The sequence below is a fragment of the Euprymna scolopes genome, chromosome 21 (assembly GCF_053919585.1).
Source record: "Euprymna scolopes isolate OS-2025 chromosome 21, ASM5391958v1, whole genome shotgun sequence".
Taxonomy (NCBI): domain Eukaryota; kingdom Metazoa; phylum Mollusca; class Cephalopoda; order Sepiida; family Sepiolidae; genus Euprymna; species Euprymna scolopes.
In genome coordinates, this window is record NC_136502.1 from 39,271,813 (window position 1) to 39,284,069 (window position 12,257).

The 12,257-nt window shown below is 34.0% G+C and overlaps 1 protein-coding gene across 2 annotated transcripts in view; it reads left to right on the plus strand.

Annotated features, from left to right (window-relative positions):
• The window catches only part of LOC145242134 (uncharacterized), a 68,055-nt gene that overhangs the window by 8,498 nt on the left and 47,300 nt on the right, over nucleotides 1-12,257 (plus strand). Inside the window, exon 2 of one of the 2 annotated variants that reach the window (XM_080105065.1) lies at nucleotides 4,366-4,448. The exons of the other annotated variant lie outside the window; for it this stretch is intronic. Coding sequence (XP_079961191.1) covers nucleotides 4,366-4,448 — 83 coding nt within the window. The remainder of the gene's footprint in view (nucleotides 1-4,365; nucleotides 4,449-12,257) is intronic. 2 annotated transcript variants of the gene reach the window in all.

Here is a 12,257-nt window from a genome sequence, read left to right on the forward strand (position 1 = left end):
CTCTCTTTCTTTACCTAACTTTATTTTGCATTCTCTTAACAAGTTCTCTATACTGTTTCTGAATTCTTCAAATGAAGATTGATAATTTGTGTTGTCTGGATTACTCAAACTACTGTTCTCATTATATATTGGAGTCCTTTGAAATGAATAATTTGTGTATTCATTTATTATTTTTTTTAGGACTTTTATCCTCATATTCATAGTTGTTGTTGTTTTACCAAACACCTGAAGAAGGCCAGAGGATGAGTTGGCCGAAAATGGTGAAACAATAACTATGGAGATGAGGATAACAATCCACAAATAAATAAATAAATATTGTTTTCATTTTGAGTTTTATTTTCACAATGTTTGGGTCGATGCAACTACCAACTTTTTTGATGTGTCTCTTTTCAAACTAAGGAATCTGCCCGAATTTCAAACAGAACTCTTTATTTAATCCATAGCATGCTCTTGTTCTGTCAGCCATAATCGGTTAGAAGTCTTAAGTAATTTGCAATTGTATTCTGAGTATTGCTCACACTGAAGATTGAACCTTCAACCTACAGAAGAGTGTCACTTACAACTGAAGTTTTGCTTAGTAGTTTATCCGTTATGCCAAGAACTCAAATAAAGAACAATAATCTGAATATTCCAAATAATCCATCTATGTATTAATACGATAGCGCATGTGTTATTTTTTGTGTCAGGCTTACATCTTTTTTCTTATGAGTGACTGTTGTTTAATTCTAATGACCTTCCATTTCTTGTAATAAATAATTTTATCAAGAATTCTTCAAAAGTTTTGGTTTCAGTTTCAATTATAGCTGATGGCACTCAAGTCATCTACTTTTTTTTATAAATAATTTTGCCAAGAATTCTTCATAAGTGTTGGTTTTGGTTTCAATTATAGTTGAAGGAACTCAAGTTAAGATAATGATATAAGATATATGATATAAGATATATGATATAAGATATATGAGATAACTTTATAAATATTAATTCTTTAATATTTATAATATATTTTAATTTTACCATCTTGGATCATTTTGGTAAATTTAATTGTAATTTTTATTTTATATATATATGTGTGTGTGTGTGTGTGTGTGTGTGTGTGTGTGTGTGTGTGTGTGTGTGTGTGTGTGTGTGTGTGTGTAATTTTTTTGTTTTCTTCATAAGTTTTGGTTTCGGTTTCGATTCAAACTGATGCACTCAAGTCATATGGATATATTGTTTTTATTTTTTAAACCACAACTTCATAATATGTAAGAATCAATAGAAAATTGACTCTATAATAATATATATGAAATCTGCATAAATTAAAATGTCATATTTAAGTGTACAATGCCGGGCATCCTTGCTATTTTTGATAAATACTTTTGCAGTTTTAACAAAAGAGCTACAATAATATCAGGGTATCTTCATTTACACTGAACATCCACAGAATGCCAACATCAATATCTTACATACAAAAGAGTTCGCTGTGGAATTTCCACAGGTTCCACTGGTATTACATTATTATATTTTCACCTATTTCACCCGACATACTGTTATAGAGAATTTAAGACTGAAATGGAATATGTACATCAAATCTGTTGCCAAGGTCCTGGAAAAATGGTGGGATCCTTCTACCGCTCCAGTAGATATCTCACTGCTGATGTAATTCTCTATCTCTATGAAAGCCAAGTCTGTCCAAGGATGGAGTATTGTTGCCACATCTGGGCAGGAGCTGCTAGTAGAAGCAGCTTATCCTGCCTTGACAAAGTACAAAATAGACTTTGTAGCTTAGTGCTGATTTTCTCACATACGTGCTATAGATGCTATGTTACAGCAAGGTTCAGCGGTTGCATACAAAGTCAGGTAAGGTTTGGCCAAGAACACACACAGAAATGGCATTGCCTCTCTCACTCAATTAATTAGTGATTTCCGTGTCTAACGAGTCTTTGTTTATTATATGTAGAGTTATAGACAACCGGAGGACAATAGATCCTGATACCAACTGATCGTGAATTTAATGGTGACCGGAGCTAAGTGATAAAATCATGGACTTAAAACCTGTGTGTGCCAAGTCCAAATCCAATTCATTTCACAAAAGAATCAAAGATAAAGAAAAATCTGTATGATGTACGTATCGGTGATGGAGAAAAAATGTCATACACCGAAAATCACATAAATTGATCAAGTAGTTTTCTATCTATATTATATCTATAAAAGTGAGAATGTGTGTGTGTGTGTGTGTGTGTGTGTGTGTGTGTATGTGTGTGTGTGGTTGTTTTGTTTCACGGCATATAAACCCTTTTCAGGGTATTTCATGCCGAATCCAGTTATTTTGAAAAATTCCAGTTATTTTGTAGAAGGTTTTTATTCTTCAAGCTCTTTGTATCTTCAATCGCTAGTTTGTAGTGCTTGGCTTGGTTGTTTTATCGTGGATTTTTGTTCCCTGCCCTGCAGAACATGAATGAGTTTTGCAATGGAAGCAGGAAAAGAGTTACAGTTTGGTATATTTTAAGTTAGGAAACCAGTCAGGAGGTGGGGGGGGGGGAGATAAAAAGAGAAAGGGGGAATGGGAAGAAGGAAAAGGAGGAAAAGGTTGATATTTTCGGTTTTTGGTTTTGCAGAACATAATTAAGTTTTGCAAAAAGGAAGTAGAAAAACAAAAAGCATCAATGTTGGGTGCATTTCGTCTCAGGAAGCCAATATCTTCAGACAACCTGATCTGGTAGCAGCAGTGTGTGTGTGTGTGTGTGTGTGTGTGTGTGTGTGTGTGTGTGTGTGTGTGTGTGTGTGTGTGTGTGTGTGTGTGTACGTATGAGGGTACTTCTCCACCTATACACTCAATAAAATTTTTGTCTATAAACTTGAAATTTGGTATACAGGGTATTTAGACATGTGGAAAACTTTTAAGTTGGTTTTCATCCGGAAAAAAGGGCTGCTAAGGGGTCGAAATTGAAAAAATGATATGTGTGAGTTGTCAGATTTTTATCTGTTTGTTAACTGTTTCATAACTTCGCATGTGCGAATTGTTCACATGTTGTTAATAGTAAGTAGGTTTGAAAACACTTTTTAAAGATCGTGTCAAGCTGGCTTAATGGTTATCATACTTGATTCACTGTCTTTAGGTTTTGGTTTCGATCTCAGCTCGAGTATATATTTCTTTTTTTACTTACAAGAAATGAACTGTTTAGAAAAAACATAATACTCGCATGCGCATGTCTCAGTTTCTTTCCATTTTTCTTTTCTACTTCATTTTTTCAAAGGAATTTAATGTTACGTTTAATACCCGACAATGTTGGGTACATGCACTCGTAATTTTATATAGAAAATTCTTCCAATGCCATCCTGTCCTCATGCTAAGAATGGCTTTCTAATATCTGTCAAAATTTGACTTATTTGGAGTCTCTCTTCTTCCTTTGGGCTGTTTTCAAATGGTACGTGATATTGTCACTTGTCATTTAGCTATAAATTTTGGTTTTATTAATTAAAAATAAAAACTTCTTTTTTTTTTTTTACATAGGCATCACCACTTATCAAGGCCCAGAGGCAACTTGAGGATTAGGGTTAAAGAGTGTACAGTAGTCAATTGGACAATATAATAATCATTAGTAATGAAAATTCGGTAAATTTATTAACTTAAGTGGAACAGCTCATCAAAAACTTGTTTACATTGGACTTGAAGACAAACATATTGTAGTCAGCTGAAAAGTAGGTAAATGGAAGACAGTTCCACAGGCATGCAGTTCTAAGAAATAAACTTTGTTCATGGAATTTACGTTTAGGTTTAGGCACAGATAAAGAGCAGCGGAAATTATTGATAGTGTTTTCAGCTAGACGAGTGTTTCTCGTGAAAATTTGGCAAGGGGGGAACTATAGATTGGAGTTTGGATGAGCACTTGCCATGAAAATAACAATAAAGCAGAGATAAACTCACAACATCTCTTCTGTGAGAAAGAGGTTGTAGGGGAGAGAAAAGGGCATCTATTTTGAACTCTATCAAGGCAGAATAAGTCCTTTCTAGCAGCTCCTACCCAGATGTGGCAACAGTACTCCATCCTTGGACATATTTGACCAATTTACATCACTTTTTGACATACAAATTTTTTTTTCTGTCATCATTATGTACATCATACAAATTTTTTTCTTCATTTTTTTTTTTTTTTTCATATAAGCACCTCCCAAAATAATCCTTTATTTTCATAGAAGCTCTGTTAGCCAGATGGCTCTGATTGTACCAACTATCATATTGATACTTTCTCTGCCATGGTGAGGAAGGGTGAGGATTTAAAGAGGGTGATGGTGGTGGTGCTGGTGGTGGTGTGATGATGATGGTGGTGGTGATGACGATGATGATGATGATGATGATGATGATGATGATGATTTCTTATTTTTCAGCGGTTCATTCAACAAAAATTGCAAATAAACTGCAAACCTTATTTCAACAGTACTATAGTTCCTCATTTTTATGGCAGACATTGGTAAGTATAAATCTTCATATACTTGGACACCTGTTTCTAATTTCTATAGAATTAAATTCTAATTCAAACGAGCTCAAATAAAGGCTGATGGGTTATTTTTTTTTATTTATTTGTCTATACATCTCTACTTATCTCCTATATAATATTTAGATCGCAGAAATTCAGGAATTCCCCTCTGGACCAATATGGCCATCTTCAAGTTCAATGTGAACAAGTTCTTGATGAGCTGTTCCCCTTAAATAATCCAATTTTACCAAATTCACACTGCTAATGATTACTATGATATTGTCCTTTTGACCACTTTACACTCTTTAACCCTTATCCTCGAGTGTCCTCTGGGCCTTGATAAGTGATGGTTCCCTTGTAAAAAAAAAAAAAGGAAAAAAGTATTGTAGGTTTGTAACAACAGATGCCACAAACAAATTCAATAAATTTACTCTGATAGCCACTATCTCATGTAGCTGACGACCACCATTTCTACAACATTCACTCGTGATAATAAAATGCTACATTACATCCAATGAGCAACACCATCACAATCGCCACATCTACAGAGGAAGGAGTTCATATTTTTCTCCCTAATTATTTAGTCCTAACACTGCTACCAGTTGAGACCGGGACCAATTCTACATTTTCCAATGCTACTGTGATTACACCGCCCTTAACTCGCTATCAGCTACACAGACATAACATAATCTTACAAATTTACAATCCCCCCCCATGTTAAATTTTACCCGCACAAAGTCTTCTCACTCTGGTTCGCTGCGACCTGCCTATTCCCTTATTTTGGAATGGAGTTTACCCATCATTAATACATGACATCGCTACACAACATGTTTTTCCCTCACCAATGCTTCTGATTCAAAAACCATATCTGCCGTTGTTATTGTCACTTTTCTGGATAACTATAAATACATTCATGCATTCAGTATATTTACGTTTTTTTATTACTACTGTTTCCATTCTGCCCTCTCCTGTTAGTTTGTTTACACAGTCGTACCAATTCATTTCCATTACAGTTTGTGGCTGTGTGTGTTCGGTTGACCGTCCGTGTGTACAATATATATTTATTTTTTATTCATTGCATTTCTACTTATATAACAAAAACTAATTATATATATAATAAATATATTCCATTTTCCATTATTTAATTTTTATCTTTTCACCCGTTACTTTCTTTTGAATTTAGCAGCTCTCCGATTCCTATACATTTCGCATTTGTGTGCGTTTATACGCTTGTGCGTGTGTGCGTATTTACAGTATATTTTTGATTTGATATTTATTGTATTTATACTTATGCTTGGGTACCAAAACCATACATGCTGGCTTTTCATTGTACATATCGGCCGATGAATACGCAACTTCTTTGTTTGTTTTTATTTACACACACAATGATAAATACTTACTTTTTATTCAGAAACATTACTATAGTTTTAACAATTCTTGTGATATCACAAAACAAAAACGAATAACAAACTTTGTGTACTATTATCAAATCTTACATTATTAGATAAAATATTTTATTACATTATTATGTTCGTGTTGAAACTAAATTATTTTTTATTAAAATATTTGTTTTATTATTTTATTTATTTTTTTTTTTAGAAGTCATTTTTTTGGGTTGTATGATAGCACAAATTATTTTATCTACCTAATTGTTGATGATTCTACAAAAAAAATGATTATGGCTGCCATAAAGACATGGGAAACAGCTAAATTTTATAATTTCTTTGAAAACTATTTTCTTAATTTATTATTACCGTTTTGCGTTATTTTTGGATATTTTCATTGCTGAGACGTGTCAGTTCATTGAATACGGCGGGTTACATTTGAACCTCAATATTTCAGCATTATTTTTTCTAAAATTAAATGTGCAAAATAAATATTTGATTAACTAAAATAAAAATAGTTTTCCTACTCCTTTCTATCTTCTTTAGCAAATGTCAGCGATCTCCCACTTTGTTGGTTTAATCTTTTTTCAAAACAAATTATCCTATATATATATATATATATATATATATATATATATATATATTATCCTATATATATATATATATATATATATATATATATATATATATATATATATATATGAATTCGCGCATAAGCCTGAGGAATCCTAGAGTGGATGAAACACCGAATATTCAATGTAACTTAATCGCCATATATATTTTATAAATTACTAACTAGCTCTACCTACATATTAAGCGCTTTTGAAGTAAATACTTAAAGTTCACGCATAAATCTATACTTTCGTATAAATTTATGTGAGTAAATGAAGTAGTTATATATATATATATATATATATATATATATATATATATATATATAATAAAAATATTGTAGAAATAACCCTCTGGACTAAAATACCGTAGGTTTGCAACAACATATGGCACATACAAATTCATCATGTCTAGCCTATTAGCCACTATCTTATGTAACATTATAAAGACTTTTCTGATACATCCAGATGTTTAAATAAAATCCTAGCTTACATTTGAGGAGCTACACCAGGACGATCGCATTAACCTACAGAGGAAGTAGTCCCGATTTTTCCCCCTATTACTAAAGTCCTCCTACCGATCCCAGTAAACGCAGCAGGTAATTATACATATGGTACAGATATTGTGATTACACCCTTCATAACTGATTCATAAACTCATAGCACAAACGTAAAATTCCCGTTCTTCGATTTGAAAAATAATTTCTCCCTTAAAACATTCCTGCTATTCTCATTGGCTTACCTTCCCTTATTCCAGATTACAATTCTATAAACTTAAACGAACCCACAGGATTTTATCCAAGATGGAGAGAGAGAGAGAGAGAGAGAGAGAGAGAGAGAGAGAGAGAGAGAGAGAGAGAGAGATGTTTTGTTTACATTCGAGCACGGTACCAACTTTTTTTTCCTTCTTATTTGTAATTAGCGAAATGAAACAAAAAACCTTTAATTGTTTTTTGTGTTGTATTTTTTTGGGTTTCTTTTTAGTTGTTTTTTTTGTTTTTGTTTTTTTCTTGTATCGGTGCAGTCATTACTCTTACCACTATTCTACATCTACCCACCCACCCACCCACAAAAACCAAACATATGAGAAGGAAAACATAAATCTGTTTCTGTGAACCGCTCATGATAACTTTATTTTGGGGGGTTCAACTAAAAAGCATTAAAACTATGTAACAACACAAAAATAATCTTCATACTTAAAACTGTAAAAGTATTTCCTGTTTCTCTTAAAAAAAAAAAAGAATTTAGTCCGTCAAAACTTACAGACTCAGACTCACTCACTCTCTCTCTCTCTCTCTCCTACTACTACCACTACTACTACTACTACTACTAAATGGATGGCTTTCTCTTTCGCCTTTGCTGTACAGGTTAAAGCCTGCCTGCCTACCTCCCTACTACTTTTTTTTTTCACCTCTCTCCATCCGGACTGCCTATTGCATCTAATTTTTTTCCATTTTTACCGCGGTGCTATTTTATTTTATTTTATTTTTTTATGGCTGAGACTTGCTCAATATCTTTACTAAACCACCTATTTCCACCCGTTCTTGAAGGGGAGGTTGGGGGTATCCATTCCTATAGCCGTTCTTACCATGAGGAGTTGGGGGTGTCTATTCTGAAAGCCATTCGTAACATGAGGCGGTTAGGGGTGAAACAACAACAACAACAACAACCATACTTTAATTTTTTTTCCGGGGATGGGGCGAGCACGTTTCCACCGGGCAACGTCGGTTAGCGGATACTGCTAGTTATTGAAAATGCACAATACTTACGTACAAAATTTAAATTGGCTAGTTTTTTTTTCTTCGATATACAGATCCATACTAAAATTAAACCCTCATGTTTCCACCATTGTAAACCGAAGTTATTCACAAGTATTGAGAACATAAACATAAAAACATACATTTTGCCCCCCCCCATCATTTGTATTCCACTGTATTCGACATCGTTTGTATTTGCATCTGTATTTAGCCTAGACAAACTGAGCCACAGTAACACGTGACCGGGTGCAGCTAGTTATATATGAAAGCACTCTGTGTGTGTGTGTGTGTGTGTGTGTGTGTGTGTGTGTGTGTGTGTGTGTGTGTGTTTTCATTTCCTATGGAATCCAAAACGGCTGGGTCGATTTTTTTTAACTTTCACACAAACGTCATTCAGGAGTGTTCAGGAGTGTTTTGAAATAGGTTTTGTATTGGAATGCCTTTGATAAGTACCAACAATCAACACTCAGGAGTTATTTAAGTAAAGAAGAAACAGCCCGATTTTGATCAAAGTTAACACTTTTTATACAGCCTTACATCACAAGTGTATTTGAAAAGTTTTATCACTGCACAAACTGTATAAAACTGACAGTAGGTTCTTTGATAAAACAGGGGCACATTCGAAATGAATGTTTCCATTTAAAAAAAAACATGATACTTGGCTTTTGGATTTTAAACTTTAATTAAATTCCAGTAGGTTTTCTACTGTGCAATATAGCGTATAATGTATTTTGGAGTAAGTCACTGCAGGAAGGCATGGGAGCTTCCTCTCAGCGCACCACAATATGTTTCCAAATAGAGCAGACAATCAAATGATTTGATTGAGAATGGACAATTTCACCGATTTCAATGGCAATAAAATTATTGAAAGTGTAGAACATTCATTGAACCTCATTCAATCCCAGACGACGTTAGGTTTCCTGCTAGTCTGTAATAAGTGATATCACAGATGCAGCAAATTTGATTTGCAATACCCATTGAAATCTGACTCCCAATGGAAGGGAAATTATTGCAGGTGTCAAAAGAGTAAATAAATTCAACTATGTAGGCAACACAACTGACTCCAGTAGACAAACTGACATGACTATTAATATGATGGATAGCTTTTAGTTTTACTGGTAGTTTAAAATCAATAAATATCTATCATTTCCATGTTAGTACCAGTAATGGAAAGTTAAGTTTTGAAAAAATCGAAAGAATCGTTTTGGGAATCAGAAATTAGGCTCAGTTTTTTTCTGATTCCAGTTTTGATATACCAAAAAGTTGTGATTTTTCTGATTCTCGATTCTGTTTTTTTTTTGTTTTTTTGCGTTTGATAACAATTACTTGTTCAATACTTGTTTTTTTTTTGTTTTGTTTTTTTTACCACTTTTTTCTTGTTAACTATTGTGCAATTTTCCCAAAACAAACAAAAAAAATTTAGGGGAGAGTCTATTTAAATTTAATGTAAATTGGTCATTTATGACTGATTTTTTGAAAAAAAGAAACAAAAAGAAACTAATTCTATTAGAATTACCTCCCTTTTTCTCTTTTGGGAAGGACATCTATCTCAACTCTCAGCTTACATCAATTATATGATTTTGTATTAAAAGCAATAATTAAAAAAAGCATGTAATCATCCTAGTTTTTGCACATAATTGTCATGCTTAGTCAATGAGGTAATCGATATGCGCTAAATATTGTGATATATACACCACATGCAACATTTCTACAAAACATAGATATTCCATCGTATGCGAGATTGGTAGCACATAGCAAACGTGTCTAACCTATACAGTTGTATGACTACGAGACGCAATGTTATCGTTTGATGATCGTTAACAGATTAGTAACAAGAACAATGCAAGTCAGGATGCTGGCTATATCTATTATATTATTATTGTTCTTTCTGGAAGTCGAGGGGACAAAAGTACCTATATTTACTTTTATTTAGTAACTAGCCTGGGTGCCCAGTGTTGCCCGGCTATTTGGAGGTGTGTGTTGAGCAACAAAAAAATAAAATGTTGTAGTAGACAGGCAGGCTTGAACCTGTGACGCGAAGGCGGAAAAGAAAGTGAGTATGTGTGTAAAGGTGTTGGTTGAGCAAAAACAAAAAAACAAAAAAAAAACACGAGTAGTAAGCAGGCTCAAACCTGTAATGCGGCAGAGGAAAAAGAGGTAAAAAAAAAAAAATGCTCTTATTGATGTACCTACTGTGGTTGTGACGTCATGTGCATAACGCCTTTTATGCGATGTCGTCTACGCAAGGTTTGAATGACTTGTAAAAATTGTCATTGAAAAAAACCGACCCTCCTTGTAGAAAACTGCCCAGTTGAGGGTGAAGGAAATGTTTTTCGTCAATTTTTAAATATTTGTCGTCTGAAGAGTCGAGCTTCAAAAGGATACTGATCTCATGAAAATCCGTCACCTCTGTCGAAAGTTTTAGGCAGGCATACAAACATACATACATTTAAACAGACAGGTGAGAGTTATAAAATAGATGGTGCATCTGGGGGGAATAACTCATATTATTATATCTCTCTTTTCTGAAAACAATTAAAACACAAAAAAACTACAACACATGTAAAGACTGATGGTTCAACTAGGGACTGTCTTCATCATAATTGAACCTTTTAGGTTGTCTTGTTACATCACTGGATGTGGATGTTTTCTGAGCTCCATAATGAATGTAGATTGTCTTGTGAAGTATATCTGGAACAGATCTGCCATTGGTTGTGGCAGTGCTGGTGTATTTCATGGGTGTGTAATTTGTTGCTGTACCAACTGTTGATTCTTCAAGAGATTCTGGAGATATCACACACATGGATACAGATGCTACTGGGTTCATCGTTGCTGTGGACCTATTTTCCCTTAGATTGTGGTTTCTGTGAAGCAACCTTCCAGATGACGCATGATCTGGGTTCAATACATCTCTGTGTGACAACTGCTGGGGACGATTTACTGGAATCCATATCATATACTCAAACACGTCCTTCTGGTATATTTAGTAAGTCTCCGGTGGGCTCGGCATGTTGAGACTTTTGGTATAACTGTTTTTGATACAGGTGAGTTACTATCTTTTCTTTTTGGGTCAAATTGTTGGGTCACTTTACTAGTAAATTTCCCACAAGCTTTTGGTTAAATAGTAATCCACTAAATGATGGAATTACATGGCCGATAGGAATGCACTGTAAATACCATATCTAAGTCATGGTTACTTAAGGCAGCTTTTTTAATAGCAGATTGTATTGCTTACATGCTTACATGCAGCGCTCTGCTCAACCATTGGATTGAGGCTACCTAGGAAATGATGTTTAATCAAAAACCCCACTCCCTTGTAAATTACTTGAACAGGGGAGAGCTATATTTTCACTGATCAATCTCTCTGGGATTCCCTTCTCTCCGAAGATCTGCTTGGTGAGGTTGATTATTTTTTGACAGTTGAATCCTTTAAATTTCTCACTATGTGGTATTTTGAATAGTAGTCAATTATAATATGATCTGCCAACCTGAAACAAATCAGTGGTTATTATTTGCCATAGTCTTACTGGAATTTCATGTGGTTTCAAGGATTCTGCACATTGCATTTTCTGTTGTTCTTGACAAATAGTAAATCTCTGTACAGTTTTGATGATATTCTGATGTTACTCCAAAGAATGCACATTTGGCTTGGAATTTACATTTTTCCATTCTCTGATGACCATAATGGATTTTTTGTAATATTTTTGGCTGCATCACTTAATATTGTGAAAATCCGTCGCCTCAGTCAGAAGTTTTAGGCAGATATACATACATACATACATACATACATACATACATTTAAACAGACAGGTGAGATTTATATTATAGATGTTTTTATTCATTTAAAGAGGTTTAAGGGTTAAAGAGTTTACAGTAGTCAATTGGACAATACAGTAATCGTTAGTAATGGAAATTTGGTAACTTAAGTGGAACGGCTCATCAAGAACTTGTTTACATTGGACTTGAAGATTTGCAATAAAACAGCGACAGTCTGCATTGCTCACATGACCGTCAGCCATTTACGTTACAATATTTTTATTATTCAACTCC